This window comes from Coregonus lavaretus (assembly GCF_964263955.1).
Source record: "Coregonus lavaretus genome assembly, chromosome: 13".
Lineage (NCBI taxonomy): Eukaryota > Metazoa > Chordata > Actinopteri > Salmoniformes > Salmonidae > Coregonus > Coregonus lavaretus.
Genome location: NC_140000.1, coordinates 27,517,169 through 27,535,426, shown reverse-complemented (window position 1 = coordinate 27,535,426; position 18,258 = coordinate 27,517,169). Strand labels below are relative to the sequence as shown.

General features: G+C 43.0%; 1 protein-coding gene across 1 annotated transcript; it reads left to right on the top strand.

Annotated features, from left to right (window-relative positions):
- The first annotated feature begins 5,001 nt into the window (after positions 1-5,001).
- On the top strand, positions 5,002-9,605 carry LOC311140753 (putative U3 small nucleolar RNA-associated protein 11). Its single transcript, XM_084175968.1, has 8 exons — positions 5,002-5,181; positions 5,422-5,483; positions 5,621-5,723; positions 6,133-6,255; positions 6,591-6,684; positions 7,221-7,351; positions 7,644-7,754; positions 8,155-9,605. Exons 1-8 carry the CDS (start codon positions 5,122-5,124, stop codon positions 8,236-8,238), a joined length of 768 nt encoding a protein of 255 aa, XP_084032094.1. The 5' UTR covers positions 5,002-5,121; the 3' UTR covers positions 8,239-9,605.
- Positions 9,606-18,258: the final 8,653 nt, after the last annotated feature.

Genomic DNA, 18,258 nt, shown 5'->3' with positions numbered 1-18,258 from the left:
AGAATAGAAGCCACTCTATTCACACAGGTAAAAAGTGATCTTCTTCCCAGAGATGTTGAGAAATGTTGAGATCCATACTATACCCCAACACAGAACAGCTCTCTCTCTCAATTTTGGAAAACAAGCACAGATTAATTGAAGCCCTATGACTCTAGAGATATATGAGTATGATACATTTCCTGATGGTACCATCTATTGTATGATACCACCTATTGTACAGCCATATCCCCCAAACTGCTCCAGGGGTGCTGCTTTGTGGCTGACTCTGTTCTGCACCCAGCCTGTTGTGTTTGTGTGTGTGTGGTGTCGGGTTGGGAATCGTGACAGCAAAAATAATAATAGTCCAGTACTGTCAGGAAACATTTTGACCTTTGATTTAGATTTAGAGTTATAGATTGAATTTAGAATCAGATTTGGCTGCGGTTCGGAATGCAACCTGGTATGACCTGTTATGAGTTCAGCCAGGTGACTGTCATGTAATGTGTCAAATAAAACGTCACAAAAAATCAAATGTTCATTTCTGAAGGGTGTTGTGGCATCTGCCAAGAGAGTTAGCCATAATGGGTCACCATAGGCTAGAGTAGCTATCCATAGACCACGTCTAAGACCACGTATTTTTGACCACGTCTAAGAAGTGGTGGTTGCTTGTCCAAACGCAATATCCAACTGGTTGCTTGTCCAGCTGCTTGAGCTGAAGCATGAGATGAACTCTCTTTACCTCAGGATTGCAGACATATTTTGGAGACTTACAACATTCACCACCCACTCTACCTCACTCTGAGGCTCCATAATAAAACAGTTAATCCAGTAATATACACCACAACCTCAAGCAGAGAAATTAAGCAGCAGACTTAACAGTTAATTGTAAACTATTTACGTTTTATAGGAATTTGCGGTCGGAGAGTGATGGTGGGAATCACGTCCAGGGGTGCACTCATTGTTGCTGGCTCTCGAGGAACAGAGGGGGTGACTGGGAGAAAAGACAGGAAGAATGCTATCTCTCGCACTATATGTCTTAGAGGCTGGGTCTCCTCATAGAAACTTCATGAAATCGTACTGGAAAAATACTGTGGTCTTGGTTGGGGGACTAATGTTAAACTCCTAACCTGGTCCCAGATCTGTGTGGGCTGTTTGCCAACTTCTATGGCCATTGTCATGCCAATGACCATAGGAGTTAGCAAGACAGCACAAACAGATCTGGAACCACACTGAGGAGCTCCTTTCGAGGACCTTTCTGACGAGGTCGACCTGCTTTAAAAAAGGCCCCGCAATGGTCAGGGCCAGGGGAGACAGGACCAGAGTCCTGAACTCAGCCACTGTCCAGCAGGTTTATGTCACTGCTGTTATTTTTACAGGGTCATATTAAAAACCAAACAGGCCATAGATCTGCCACAACAAGGGCATTCCGAAATCCCTGACCCTTGGCGAATCCTCTTATCCTCCTCTTGTCCTCCCACTCTAGCATCTACTTGTTATGACTCACAATCTTCATTCTACTATTTACCCCTTACAATAATTCACCAGGCATTTGGGCTTGTAGTGATAAATACTAGCGGGAATTACACTAGGTGCTGATTAGTCAGAATCTACGCAGACATTATTTAACCCGTAAATCCTGAAGTGCTGTCTGTGTTTTAGTAATTAGACTCATGTTAGTGGGCTAGTATATCACAGTGGCCCCGAGGCGGACCCCTAACAGTAGGGTCATTAGAGATGAAAATGACAAACAAGTGGGTGACATAATGTGGAAACACTGAACCCATTCAGAGGTTTCATCATCACCCGCAGAACATTCTGCTCGCTGGGCAAATCTCACACATATTAACCACATTCTTTGTGGTCATGGGGGATAGAGAACAGACAGTGCAACGCAGAAAAAAATATGGTTTGTGGAATATCCCTTTTCCTTCTTGATCTTTTTCCACAGTATTTCCAAAGCGGGAGTCTGCGTGAGATTAGGGATTAGGGACATGGTGCCACTGTGGCTTTACCTGGTCTCTCCTTTAATTATTGTATCAGGAAGTGGAGGGAGAGAGAGCGGTGTACCCCAAGGAGGTGTTGTGACCCCCTTATCCTCTCCACGGAACACTGTGGCCAAGAGGAGAAGAGCATGCTTTCAATTCGCGTGACAGTACATTGAATGTATGAACAATAACTATTTTTGTGCGAGAGAGATGGGGAGTGTGTAATTTCCGACTTGGTTCTGATTCATGCACTGTGGCCCCACACGTTTTTACGTATATTACCTATAAACGGAAACATGGCCAGGGGAACATGAGAGTAAAGATGGGAGGACAGAGATCCACTCAGGTGTCCATCAACAGAGGCATTTGTCACTGATGTTTGTCATTGAGGTTATTTGAAACCATTGATTTGGATATGAATCATAATGGGGGTCTGGACCCCAGCAGGAAACATAAAGAACTGATGTTCGTAAAACACAAACATATGATCTGTTAGTGTTAAACAACTTATTTGGCAAAGGCAGGCCTACATTACAGTGACCAAAGTAATTTGGAGCATCAAAACTGCGGCCAAGACATATAAACTGACTAGTACAGTGACCTGGGTTTGTTATGGAGCTCTTCTTGGTTGCAAGCCTGGCATTGTGCAGCATGCGACTCGACAGACCAGACAGGACGATCCCAGTGATGGATGCCGATTATTAAAAAGTCCATATAAAGCTAATGTGGTGTGGTGTGTACTCAGTGTCTCTGTAGCAGGATGTTGGCATCTGCCTTGGTCTGCTTGAAGAAAGATTGCCAAAGTTGATATATTAAAGCCACAGTAAAACTTTTAATGTAAAACTTTCAACACAATACAACTTTAAGGATTTACTTACATTTACATTTACGTCATTTAGCAGACGCTCTTATCCAGAGCGACTTACAAATAGGTGCATTCACCCTATAGCCAGTGGGATAACCACTTTACAATATCTATTTTTTTTTTTTTTTTTTTTTTTTTTTTTTTTTAGGGGGGGGGGGGGTAGAAGGATTACTTTATCCTATCCCAGGTATTCCTTAAAGAGGTGGGGTTTCAAATGTCTCCGGAAGGTGGTGAGTGACTCCGCTGTCCTGGCGTCGTGAGGGAGCTTGTTCCACCATTGGGGTGCCAGAGCAGCGAACAGTTTTGACTGGGCTGAGCGGGAACTATGCTTCCGCAGAGGAAGGGGAGCCAGCAGGCCAGAGGTGGATGAACGCAATGCCCTCGTTTGGATGTAGGGACTGATCAGAGCCTGAAGGTACAGAGGTGCCGATCCCCTCACAGCTCCATAGGCAAGCACCATGGTCTTGTAACAGATGCGAGCTTCAACTGGAAGCCAGTGGAGTGTGCGGAGGAGCGGGGTGACGTGAAAGAACTTGGGAAGGTTGAACACCAGACGTGCTGCGGCATTCTGGATGAGTTGTAGGGGTTTAATGGCACAGGCAGGGAGCCCAGCCAACAGCGATTTGCAGTAATCCAGACGGGAGATGACAAGTGCCTGGATTAGGACCTGTGCCGCTTCCTGTGTAAGGCAGGGTCGTACTCTCCGAATGTTGTAGAGCATGAACCTGCAGGATCGGGTCACCGCCTTGATGTTAGCGGAGAACGACAGGGTGTTGTCCAGGGTCACGCCAAGGCTCTTCGCACTCTGGGAGGAGGACACAATGGAGTTGTCAACCGTGATGGCGAGATCATGGAACGGGCAGTCCTTCCCCGGGAGGAAGAGCAGCTCCGTCTTGCCAAGGTTCAGCTTGAGGTGGTGATCCGTCATCCATACTGATATGTCTGCCAGACATGCAGAGATGCGATTCGCCACCTGGTTATCAGAAGGGGGAAAGGAGAAGATTAATTGTGTATCGTCAGCGTAGCAATGATAGGAGAGGCCATGTGAGGATATGACAGAGCCAAGTGACTTGGTGTATAGGGAGAATAGGAGAGGGCCTAGAACTGAGCCCTGGGGGACACCAGTGGTGAGAGCACGTGGTGCGGAGACAGCTTCTCGCCACGCCACTTGGTAGGAGCGACCGGTCAGGTAGGACGCGATCCAGGAGTGAGCCGCGCCGGAGATGCCCAGCTCGGAGAGGGTGGAGAGGAGGATCTGGTGGTTCACAGTATCAAAGGCAGCAGACAGGTCTAGAAGGACAAGAGCAGAGGAGAGAGAGTTAGCTTTAGCAGTGCGGAGAGCCTCCGTGACACAGAGAAGAGCAGTCTCAGTTGAATGACCAGTCCTGAAACCTGACTGGTTTGGATCAAGAAGGTCATTCTGAGAGAGATAGCAAGAGAGTTGGCTAAAGACGGCACGCTCAATAGTTTTGGAAAGAAAAGAAAGAAGGGATACTGGTCTGTAGTTGTTGACATCAGTGGGATCGAGTGTTGTTTTTTTGAGAAAAACCAACTTGGCTGAATGGCTTATTTGGTTGTCTTAGCACTGATTTTTATTTGATTCCCCTCACATAAATTAAAGTTAAAGCTACTTTTTAAACTCACCCTGAAAAATGACATTAATAACAATATACACACATAATAGCATTATAATATACATTTTAAGCCCCTCCGTTTAGTGTGCATATCCTTAGGACCAAGGGTTTAGTTATATAATCTTTGTTAGGACATTCAGCATCAGGAACTTACAGGAGCCTGACTCATCATCATACCCAAATACCTATCACATAGTACCTTCAACATCAGGGCAGGAGTGCCTGGGTACTTGTCAAAATGTGTGCAACCTTGCCACCTGCTGTTTAATTGCGAATGTTGCAACAAGCTCATCTGATAATGTCAACAAAAGTTTGATGTTGTGTATTTTGTTGATATGAATAATGAGACTAACGGAAATTCTAAACTTATATTAATATTTGGTCATCACTCATTTCACCCACCATAATATCAAGAGAGCTCACCATAATACTCACCATAATATCATTGGTTTGATTTGTACTACATATGGTAGCCTACCGAGAGAGAAGAAATAGCGAATCTTCTGAAATGAAAAGTGAGGTAGCTTCCTGTATACCCACGTGTTTTACTAAAAATAATTTTGAGGCGTTTGCATCTTGGCTTTGTAGTTAGCCAGACGGTTTCTTGTTTTAGGAAGAACTGTCTACATTATAGATTTTTACTTTGAAAGTTGTCACTATGTCATCGTTTAGAAAGGCATTGAAGTCCCAACAAAAAAATCACAAAGAAAGATCCCAGGTAAGGATGAGATAGTTGTTGCGTTAGCTAGCTACTACTGCTAGCTTCGTAACGTTAGTTTTCCAGGTAGCAATGTTATTGTTGTTTGTTCAGCTACAAATGTGTAAAGTATTGACTTGTGTGATTGGTAGTTGTTGACATGTAGCATTATGTTGCTAACTAGCTAACGACAATGTGCATTTGGTACTGCAATAACTAACGTTATAGCTAACTAATAATCTGTTTCATTTTGTGTCACAGCCTGGTTTCAGAAAACATCTGGGACATCTTGAAAAGAAAAAGGACTACAAACTTCGTGCAGAGTAAGTCCATCTAATTCATGGATATTCAAATAACACGTATTCACCTTTGCTGAACTGTCACATGAGCTACACAATCTGGTCCACATACAGGTTTGATTTGGTTGCCGATTTTATGCGCTTTGTTCTGACATTTTCAGTGACTATCACAAGAAACAGAACACCCTTGCTGCTTTGCGTAAAAAAGCCTTGGACAAGAACCCTGATGAGTTCTATTTCAAGATGGTTAGCTCTCAGCTGAAGGTGAGTCACCACTTTTGGCATGTTACTTAGCCTGGTCCCAATCTGTGCTGTCTTGTCAACTCCTCTGGTCATTGTCAAGCCAAACACAATGGAGCAAGACCGCACAGATCTGGGACCAGATTATACAAGAGTAGCCTGGTCCCAGATCTGTTTTTGCGCTTGTCAACTTCATTGCTCATTGTCAAGTGTGATAATCAGTTTGTATAATGGCACAAACAGACGGGCACTGAGGCTAATACAAGAACTAGCCTATATATGGTCATTTCACGTTTGACTGTTTTACCATGTCTATATTTTATCCTTACTGGTATGAGAATGAAAGTAAAATATGATAGACTAATGGTTGTGCCATTTCTGCAGTCTGATAATAAAATTCCTTCTCATCTCTGGACCTATTGTGTTCTGAAAGGATGGAGTGCATGTGGCGAATAAGGCTAAAGGAACAGAGGAGGAGAATACAGAGGAACAGAGGAAGGTGATGAGGACACAGGACATCAGATATGTAGAGATGAAGCGAGTGGCTGAGGGCAAGGTAAGAGCTCAGTGTGGTGCCTTGTAAACTGGAATAAACTGTTCCTTATGTTCTTGAATGGCCTTATTTCCTTTTTAGCTGTATGAATAGATAAATGAATGGGCTGTGAATATGTACAGTGTGAAATTGTGAGGGAATCTATGCCAGTCAGCACAAATAAGAGCCTATGAAAAGCAATTTAACAACATCAACTGTTTGTTTTCATTTATCCTGTGGAGTGCAACATGCAGACTCAGTTGTTTTCTTGTACTCACTCAGTTCAATCACTGAAGTTGTCAATGGTGGTATACAGTGGTGGTGAAAGTGCAGGCTTAAGTGTTTTGAATTTCCTTCAGAAAATTGAGAGGTTGAAATCGGAACTCCATCTCTTGGACGCTGACGGCAAACAGAAAAACGGGCACACCTTCTACGTGGACTCAAAGCAAGAAGGTAGAGGAATACATTAATACAAACACCAAGCAAAGTATATACACACTGGGCGGTGTTATTTTGTAGTATTGCTTTGGATATTTCATACAGAAGGCCATTAACTCCCACTTTCATCATACATACAGACATTCTTATACACCTAGGAATCGGGGCCATATTCATAAAGCGTCTAAGAGTAGGAGTGGCAATCTAGGATCAGGTCCCACTGTTCATATAATGTAATTCATTACGACGTAAAATTGATCCTAGATCAGCACTCTCAATCTGAGACGCTTTATGAATATAGGCCCAATTATTTTGAAGTTAAAGGAAAAATGTCTGATCTAGCGGCTGTTTCTGCCTGCTTGGACGGCAAATAGCTCAGATACACATGAAAACATGAAATGACCAATAGAATCGATAGAACATCGCTCAGAGATGCACAAATACGATATAACATTCAAAATGGGTGAATATTTCCTTTATCTGACGACTGTTTTTAAAGACCATCTGTAACTGACAGCCCTGATATCTCCTTGTTTTGTGTTCCACTACAGTAGCAGACTTTGACCTGGCCAGACACCTGGATACAGCTCCTGAGCTGGTGGACAGAGTGTACAACCGGCCCACCCTCCATACGCTGGAGAGCAAAACCATCCAGGGCACCGTGGAGCCTCTCAGTATAAAGGTCAGTCAGGACAGACCCTGTCCCTGTGTAGCCTAATAGCCACACTGTTCCTCAACACTGGGTACATTCGTTTTAGCTCGCCCAGGGTACCGGGTGGGTGGAGTTTGCACATTTTAGACCATTCCAGTCTCTCATTTAAGGCCTTTGTTAGCATGAATTCATAAGATTTTCACTTATGATAATGCTATACTTGCCCTAGACATAGCTAGTGATGGTGTGTGGTTATTCAACTCTCTACACAGTATTTCTCTGTGACATGTATTGATGGTTGTGTATGTTTTCTTCTCTGCAGAAGTTGGCCAAACAAAGGAAGCACCAGTATAAGATTCTGTCCCAGCGGATTGACAGGGAGAAGAAGATGTTTGTCATTGGCCAGAAGATCCAGACACGCAAAGACCTACACGTGAGTAGGAGCCTAGGAGATGACTACAAGCTACATAAGCTTAATGATTCGCAATGCTTAAGACGGTGGTTGGGAAAGACACGGATTTTCCCATGATAATTGTATTGATGGGGTATTTCTAGGTGCTTCACATGTTAGCGAAGCCAAAGGTAAATTTCCCCCTTCTGGTGGACAAGTTGTGCGTAATTCTTTTAAATTGTGTTCTGTTCTATTCCATCCGATTCTATCCACTGTCCAAAAGGGGAATCTACATCTAGAAAGAACAGCCTGCTTGTTAACTATATAGGAGGTTTCTTTGATCCTCATTGTGGTTGTGTGTCTCCCACAGAATAAGATGACACATTAAATAATAGAATGTTAAACAGTATTACCATCTCTATGGTGTCTTCACTCTGTCCAGGATAAGAACAAGAAGGTGAAGGTGAGCAAAGAGACGGTCAATGCCGCTGCCGTCTACAAGTTTGAAGCTAAGAGGAAGCGCTGAGAAAGGTAAACCCCTTTGAACAGGAAACGCATCATCAACCAGACATTTCTGTGGCCTGTTATACAATCACCAGTCGGTCTCCATCGGACAGTAATGTGGACATTGGTTTGCCTAGCGCAATTCATGTGGATATGGACAAGTGAAATGGTCAAGGAATACCCTCTCAATTGTTGTTGGAGGCATAGATTGATCTCTATGGTTGCAGCAATGCAGAGCTTTTGTACATATTTATCAAAGGATATAAGTTTGATTATTGTATGAATAAATAGTTTTGAGACAAATTTCTAAAGCCTCAATCTTGTATGTGTGTGTATATATATATATGTCAAATGTCATTTTATAGGTTCATATGAGTGTTTATCAATCTCATGCTGTGCAGTTATACTACCAGTAGATGGCACTAGTGTACTTCATCAATGTACATGTAGCTGCCAAAATAACGGAAACACGTGAGTCAAAATTATAAGGGATACAAAGTATATTGAAAGCTGGTGCTTCCACACAGTTGTGGTTCCTGATTTTATTAAGCAATTAACATCACATCATGTTTAAGGGCATGTATAAAAATTCTGGGCAGGCCATTATTCTGGGCATTATTTTGGCTACCATGGCTATGCCCCCATAGGATGACAATTCCCCCATCCACAGTGCACAAGTGGTCACTAAATGGTTTGATGAACATGAAAACTATGTAACCCATATGCCATGGCCGGCTCAGTCACCAGTTCTCAACCCAATTGAACACTTATGGGAGATTCTGGAGTGGCGCCTGAGGCAGAGTTTTCCACCACCATCAACAAAACACAAAATTATAGAAATTATTGTTGAAGAATGGTGTTGCATCCCTCCAATAGAGTTCCAGACACTTGTAGAATCTATGGCAAGGTGCGTTGAAGCTGTTTTGGCTCGTGGTGGCCCAACGCCCCATTAAGACACTTTTATTTTAGGGTTACCTTTATTTTGGCAGTTACGTGTACATTGTTTAAGTGGGGATGAGAGGGTCTAGATGGCAGATTTGAAGTAAGTACAGTTGTGCTTAACCAGCTATTGCCGCTCAGGACTACTCAATTCAAGAACATTATAGTGTAGTTAGTATTTTCTTTGCGTAGTTTAAAGATCCAATTATGATTTACATAACATTATAAATGAGACTAATCAGAATTGTCATTGATATACATAGGTCCAGTTTTTATAGCTGACATTATACCTGTGAAAAGTATTTTTCCCCTTTCTGATTTTCTCTATTTTTACATAATTTGGAGACTGAATGTTCAGATCTTCAACCAAAACACACAATACCCCATAATGTCAAAGTGGAATTATGTTTTTTGAAATGTTCACAAATTTAATTAAAAATTAAAAAGCTGAAATGTTTTGAGTCAATAAGTATTCAACCCCTTTGGCAACCCTATATAGGAGTAAACATTTGCATAACAAGTCACATAAGTTGCATGGACTCACTCTGTGCAGTAATAGTATTTAGGTAGTCATTCAAAAATGATGTTAATCTCTGTACCCCACACACACAATTGTATTCAAGGTCCCTCAGTCGAGCAGTGAAGTTCAAAAACAGATTCAACCACAAATATTTTTTAATGCCTTGCAAAGAAAGGCACCTATTGGTAGATGGGTAAAACATTTTTTGCAGACATTGAATATCCCTTTGAGCATTAAGTTATTAATTACACTTTGGATGGTGTATCAATACACCCAGTCACTACAAAGATACAGGCGTCCTTCCGAACTCAGTTGCCGGAGAGGAAGGATTTTCACAGTGTGGCCAATGGTGACTTTAAAACAGTTACAGAGTTTAATGGCTGTGATAGGAGAGAACTGAGGATGGATCAACAACATTGTAGTTACTCCACAATACTAACCTAAATCACAGAGTGAAAAGAAGGAAGCCTGTATAGATTAAAAACATGCATCCTGTTTTAAACAAGGCACGAAAGTAATACTGCAAAAAATGTGGCAAAGCAATTCACTTTTTGTACTGAATACAAAGTGTTATGTTTGTGACAAATCGAGTACAACACATTACTGAGTACCGCTCGCCCTATTTTCAAGCATAGTGGTGGCTTCGTCATGTTATGGGTATGCTTGTATTCGTTAAGGACTGGGGAGTTTTTCAGGATAAAAAATAAACTAAATGGAGCTAACTACAGGCAAAAACCTAGAGGAAAACCTGCTTCAGTCTGCTTTCCACCAGACACTGGGAGATGAATTCAGCAAGACAACAACCTAAAACACAAGGCCAAATCTACACTGGAGTTGTTTACCAAGAAGACATGTCCCTGAGTGGCTGAGTTACAGTTTTGACTTAAATCTGCTTGTAAATCTATGGCAACATCTGAAAATGGTTGTCTAGCAATGATCAACAACCAATAAACAGCTTGGAAAATTCCAGAGAATGATGTCATGGCTTAAGAAGCTTCTGATAGGCTAATTGACATAATTTGAGTCAATTGGAGGTGTACCTGTGGATATATTTCAAGGCCTACCTTCAAACTCAGTGCCTCTTTGCTTGACATCATGGGAAAATCAAAAGAAATCAGCCAAGACTTCAGAAAAATAATTGTAGACCTCCACAAGTCTGGTTGATCCTTGGGAGAAATTTCCAAATGCTTGAAGGTACCACGTTAATCTGTACAAACAATAGCATGTAAGTATAAACACCATGGGACCACGCAGCCGTCATACCGCTCAGGATGGAGACTCATTCTGTCTCCTAGAGATGAACGTACTTTGGTGCGAAAAGTGCAAATGAATCCCAGAACAACAGCAAAGGACCTTGTGAAGATGCTGGAGGAAACAGGTACAAAAGTATCTATATCCACAGTAAAACGAGTCCTATATCAACATAACATGAAAGGCCGCTCAGCAAGGAAGACTACAGTTTGCAACTGCACATGGGGACAAAGATATATTACTTTTTGGAGAAATGTCCTCTGGTATGATTAAACAAAAATAGAACTGTTTGGCCATAATGACCATTGTTATGTTTGGAGGAAAAAGGGGGTCGCTTGCAAGCCGAAGAACACCATCCCAACCGTGAAGCACAGGGGTGGCAGCATCATGCTGTGGGGGTGCTTTGCTGCAGGAGGGATTTGTGCACTTCACAAAATAGATGGCATCATGAGGAAGGAAAATTATGTGGATATATTGAAGCAACATCTCAAGACATCAGTCAGGAAGTTAAAGCTTGATAGCAAATGGGTCTTCCAAATGGACAATGACCCCAAGCATACTTCCAAAGTTGTGGCAAAATGGCTTAAGGATAACAAAGTCAAGGTATTGGAGTGGCCATCACAAAGCCCTGACCTCAAGCCTATAGGACATTTGTGGGCAGAATTGAAAAAGTGTTTGCGAGCAAGGAGGCCTACAAACCTGACTCAGTTACACCAGCTCTGTCAGGAGGAATGGGCCAAAATTCACCCAACTTATTGTGGGAAGCTTGTGGAAGGCTACACGAAACGTTTGACCCAAGTTAAACAATTTAAAGGCAATGCTACCAAATACTAATTGAGTGTATGTAACCTTCTGACCCACTGGGAATGTGATGAAAGAAAAAAAGCTGAAATAAATCATTCTCTCTACTATTATTCTGACATTTCACATTCTTAAAATAAAGTGGTGATCCTAACTGACCTAAGACAGGGAATATTTACTAGGATTAAATGTCAGGAATTGTGAAAAACTGAGTTTAAATGTATTTGGCAAAGGTGTATGTAAACTTCCGACTTCAACAGTATGTATGTATGTATGTATATTTGCAGGGAAAAAACATGGGGGATCGGAAGTGATGCAGACAATTACATTGATGGAAGTTACAATCTATTTGCAATATTAAAGCTGATCTACCTACCCCCTAAAAAAAAAAGGGGGGTATGAATACTTTCTGAAGGCACTGTAGCTGGTAGTAGTAGCTTCTTGACTAACCAGTGGTGTATAGTCAAGGCCATGTGCAACAAAAATCTACTTTATTTAAATTCACAAGATCGAATGAACGTGTGCGTCAGCCATCGAGAATTGAACCTTGGACGCTGCCATTGGACGTGACGCAACGCAAGCACAACACAGGCAGTGAAGCACCTTTCATTGATTTCAAATTTAAAAGGACGCATTTCCTCATCGTCTGACGGCTGATGACAATGCCGGACACCCGATGGCTATAGTGTAGCAGGGCCGTTACACTCAATAACTGGTTGGGACCAAAAGGCTCCTGAACAGCTTCTACCCCCAAGCCATAAGATTGCGGAACAGTTAATCAAATGGCTACCCGGACTATTTGCGTTGACTCTCTTGTACCGGCTCTATACACACTCACTGGACTATACCTACACACTCACACATACTACACTGACACTCCAACACACACATACAGTGGCTTGCGAAAGTATTCACCCCCCTTGGCATTTTTCCTATTTTGTTGCCTTACAACCTGGAATTAAAATCGATGTTTTGGGGGGTTTGTATAATTTGATTTACACAACATGCCTACCACTTTGAAGATGCAAAATATTTTTTTATTGTGAAACAAACAAGAAATAAGACAAAGAAACAGAACTTGAGCGTGCATAACTATTCACCCCCCCAATGTCAATACTTTGTAGAGCCACCTTTTGCAGCAATTACAGCTGCAAATCTCTTGGGGTATGTCTCTATAAGCTTGGCACATCTAGCCACTGGGATTTTTGCCCATTCTTCAAGGCATAACTGCTCCAGCTCCGTCAAGTTGGATGGGTTCTGCTGGTGTACAGCAATCTTTAAGTCATACCACAGATTCTCAATTGGATTGAGGTTTGGGCTTTGACTAGGCCATTCCAATACATTTAAATGTTTCCCCTTAAACCACTCAAGTGTTGCTTTAGCAGTATGCTTAGGGTCATTGTCCTGCTGGAAGGTGAACCTCCGTCCCAGTCTCAAATCTCTGGAAGACTGAAACAGGTTTCCCTCAAGAATTTCCCTGTATTTAGCGCCATCCATCATTCCTTCAATTCTGACCAGTTTCCCAGTCCCTGCCGATGAAAAACATCCCCACAGCATGATGCTGCCACCACCATGCTTCATTGTGGGGTGGGGATGGTGTTCTCGGGGTGATGAGAGGTGTTGGGTTTGCGCCAGACATAGCGTTTTCTTTGATGGCCAAAAAGCTCAATTTTAGTCTCATCTGGGGGGTCTCATTGGGGAGTCTCCCACATCCCTTTTGGCGAACACCAAACGTGTTTGCTTATTTTTTTCTTTAAGCAATGGCTTTTTTCTGTCCACTCTTCCGTAAAGCCCAGCTCTGTGGAGTATACAGCTTAAAGTGGTCCTATGGACAGATACTCCAATCTCCGCTGTGGAGCTTTTCAGCTCCTTCAGGGTGATCTTCGGTCTCTCTACATGTACATATTACCTCAACTACCTCGTACCCCAGCACATTGACTCGGTACCGGTACTCCTTGTATACAGTCTCGTTATTGTTATTTTATTGTGTTACTATTGCCTTTTAAAAAAATTGAAATGTTTCTTACTTTTTAACTGCATTGTTGGGAAAGGGCTCATAAGTAAGGTCTGCACCTGTTGTATTCGACGCATGTGACAAATAAAACATTTGAATTGATCAGTCTCTCACATCCCTGTGGAGGAATTTTGGCCCATTCTTCCATGCAGAACTGCTTTAACTAGACTGACTAGGCCTTTCCAGAACACTAAATGTGTTGCTTTTCAGACATTCTGATGTAGACTTCCTCGGATGTAAACCTGCATTCCACAGTAAGAACCAAAAAACACAAGCAAGTCTACATGAAAATGGCTGAAAAGTAACACATTTAAAGTTCTGGAATGGCCTAGTCAAAATCCAGACCTAAACCTGATTGAGATGTTGTGGCAGGACCTGAAACATACTGTTTATGCTCAAAACCCCACAAATGTCACTGAGTTAAAGGAGTTCTGTATGGAAGAGTGGGCAAAAATTTGTCCACTGGGATGTGAGAGACTGATCAACAACTACAGGAAGCATTTGGTTGCAGTCATTGCAGCTAAAGGTGGCACAACCAGTTATTGAGTGTAAGGGGTGAATTACTTTTTCACGTATTGGGTGTTGCATAACTGTTTATTAAATAGATAAATACAACTATTAATGTGTTGTGATATTTGTTCACTCAGGTTCCCATTATCTAATATTAGGTTTTGGTTCAGCGTCCAAAATATGAAGAAATTGAGCAAATCAGAATACTTTCCTAATATTGAGTTGTACCCCCCATCCTTTTTCGCTCAGAACAGCCGCAATTTGTCAGGGCATGGACTACAAGGTGTCGAAAGCGTTCCACAGGGATCCTGGCCCATGTTGACTCCAATGCTTCCCACAGTTGTGCCCAGTTGGCTGGATGTCCTTTGGGTGGTGAATCATTCTTGATACACACGGGAAACTGTTGAGTGTGAACCCAGCAGCGTTGCAGTTCTTGACACAAACCAGTGCGCCTGGCACCTACTACCATACCCCGTTCAAAGACACTTAAATATTTTGTCTTGCCTTTCACCCTCTGAATGGCACACATACACAATCCATGTCTCAAGGCTTAATAATCATTATTTTAACCTGTCTCCTCCCCTTCATCTACACTGATTGAAGTGGATTTAACAAGTTACATCAATAAGGGATATTAGCTTTCACCAGGATTCATATGGTCAGTCTATGTCATGTGAAGAGCAGGTGTTCTTCATGCTTTGTACTCTGTGTATATATTGAAAGTTGTGAACACAAGTTCTGAAGGAAAGATTCCATAATCAGATTTAACCTGCCAATTACTGGGCTCTGCCTACTCAACGCAATATAAACAGCAACTTAACCTCCTTTAATCTCATGACCAAGTTCTCCTCATATTTGCCCTCTCATTTGTTTTTATGTCCAACAATTTTGTTCTGGGAGCAAATGAGAACTGTACCCACAGCTGACTCCCAGGCGAAAGTCACAAGAGTCATGGCCTTACTGTATCAAGAATTCAAATCCACTCTAGAAATTGATCCAATTACAGTGGGGAAAAAAAGTATTTAGTCAGCCACCAATTGTGCAAGTTCTCCCACTTAAAAAGATGAGAGATGCCTGTAATTTTCATCATAGGTACACGTCAACTATGACAGACGAAATGAGATTTTTCTTCTCCAGAAAATCACATTGTAGGATTTTTAATGAATTTATTTGCAAATTATGGTGGAAAATAAGTATTTGGTCAATAACAAAAGTTTCTCAATACTTTGTTATATACCCTTTGTTGGCAATGACACAGGTCAAACGTTTTCTGTAAGTCTTCACAAGGTTTTCACACACTGTTGCTGGTATTTTGGCCCATTCCTCCATGCAGATCTCCTCTAGAGCAGTGATGTTTTGGGGCTGTCGCTGGGCAACACGGACTTTCAACTCCCTCCAAAGATTTTCTATGGGGTTGAGATCTGGAGACTGGCTAGGCCACTCCAGGACCTTGAAATGCTTCTTACGAAGCCACTCCTTCGTTGCCCGGGCGGTGTGTTTGGGATCATTGTCATGCTGAAAGACCCAGCCACGTTTCATCTTCAATGCCCTTGCTGATGGAAGGAGGTTTTCACTCAAAATCTCACGATACATGGCCCCATTCATTCTTTCCTTTACACGGATCAGTCGTCCTGGTCCCTTTGCAGAAAAACAGCCCCAAAGCATGATGTTTCCACCCCCATGCTTCACAGTAGGTATGGTGTTCTTTGGATGCAACTCAGCATTCTTTGTCCTCCAAACACGACGAGTTGAGTTTTTACCAAAAAGTTATATTTTGGTTTCATCTGTCCATATGTCATTCTCCCAATCCTCTTCTGGATCATCCAAATGCACTCTAGCAAACTTCAGACGGGCCTGGACATTTACTGGCTTAAGCAGGGGGACACGTCTGGCACTGCAGGATTTGAGTCCCTGGCGGCGTAGTGTGTTACTGATGGTAGGCTTTGTTACTTTGGTCCCAGCTCTCTGCAGGTCATTCACTAGGTCCCCCCGTGTGGTTCTGGGATTTTTGCTCACCGTTCTTGTGATCATTTTGACCCCACAGGGTGAGATCTTGCGTGGAGCCCCAGATCGAGGGAGATTATCAGTGGTCTTGTATGTCTTCCATTTCCTAATAATTGCTCCCACAGTTGATTTCTTCAAACCAAGCTGCTTACCTATTGCAGATTCAGTCTTCCCAGCCTGGTGCAGGTCTACAATTTTGTTTCTGGTGTCCTTTGACAGTTCTTTGGTCTTGGCCATAGTGGAGTTTGTAGTGTGACTGTTTGAGGTTGTGGACAGGTGTCTTTTATACTGATAACAAGTTCAAACAGGTGCCATTAATACAGGTAACGAGTGGAGGACAGAGGAGCCTCTTAAAGATTAAGTTACAGGTCTGTGAGAGCCAGAAATCTTGCTTGTTTGTAGGTGACCAAATACTTATTTTCCACCATAATTTGCAAATAAATTCATAAAAAATCCTACAATGTGATTTTCTGGATTTTTTTTCTCAATTTGTCTGTCATAGTTGACGTGTACCTATGATGAACATTACAGGCCTCTCTCATCTTTTTAAGTGGGAGAACTTGCACAATTGGTGGCTGACTAAATACTTTTTTCCCCCACTGTAGATTCATCGCTTGAAACTGAGTCAGATTGTGTGTGTTTGGGCACATGTACACACCTTTGTGCATATTTGTATGTACTGTGAATGTGTGTGTGTTTGTGCGTTCATCAGGAAAGGAGTGTGTTTAATTTCTGCAAGAGATTTGCTGTGTGTTAGAGAGAGCCGATCTGTGTGTGCGTGTCTCTCACACACAGAAGATTGCAGGCCCTGAGCCCAGATCACTCTGAGCCAGTCTTGATTGATCACTGTGGTGGCAGCAGCTTCATAAAACAGGCCCCATCCATCAGCTTCTCCTGGGACCCACGGGAGGAAGGAGGGAGCCCTGCCCAAATGTCACCGGGCCTGGGGAGAGATGAAGGGGGTGGAGGATGGAGCTTGGTTCTGGCTGTTGCGGTGCTGACCAGAGCAAAAGGTGAGACGGCTGTTAAGGAGAGGCCAAAAGGAAATGGGGAGTGATGTTTTAGGTTAGGCCTCACACGAAGCAGCTCCAATTATTTTGACCCTGAGGCTGTCTTAATATGGACACCATAGGCCTTAACACAACTCCAACATAGTCACAAGTTTTCATGAGAAAATATTAAATAATATTCAAGATTATAGAAATTATTCAAGGTGGTGTAGCACACTTTGACACACACACAGCCACAGAGCTGCTTAACATGAATCCTTGTGTGACATTTCAATATTGACCCTCTGTGCTTGAGTCCTGTTTCTACCCGGTGGCGGTGTGGACTGACGTCCCTCCCTCTTTCTCTCTCTCTCCCTACTCACTCGCCCTTTATCGGTCTCTTCCTCTCCCTCCCTCCTCTCTCTTTTTCCTCCCTACTCCATCCCTCTCTCCTTCCTCTCTCCCTATCACCCTACCCCTTTTCTCTCTGCGTCACACGGCCAGAGGAGTGTGCGTTCTTCAGGTCCAGAGGACCAGGACCAGGGGTGGTGATAGGAGGGGGCGGCATGGGCCACAGCAGTCACACCACTGTGTGCGCAGTTCCGGGGACCCCTCTGTCCCTCTGTCCGGCCGCAACAGGACAGTCCCACTGTTTCCCCCTGAAGCCTGCCTTTCATTCACCCAGAGCCTGGAGAGGGGAGGCCGGGGGTGGGTTGGTGGGGTAGCAGGGTGAGGGGTGGGTGGAGGGGTGACCCTCCGATTTTAAAGATATTGACTTAACATTCCTCTTCCTCTGCATTGTTTGGTAGTTTGAGCTCTTTTTTCCGACATGCACAGGGCATCCTGTGTGCCCCCCACTCCGATACCCCGGAGGTTTGTTAAGGTCTTGCGTGTCACCAGTGATAGGGGGGGGTGAGGAATGGGGCGGGGTTGCGCCCTATGTCATTTACACAGCTGCAGGGCATGACACTGACTCTGAACTGTTTTAGGAACATGAAAGTGCAGCCTGGTTAA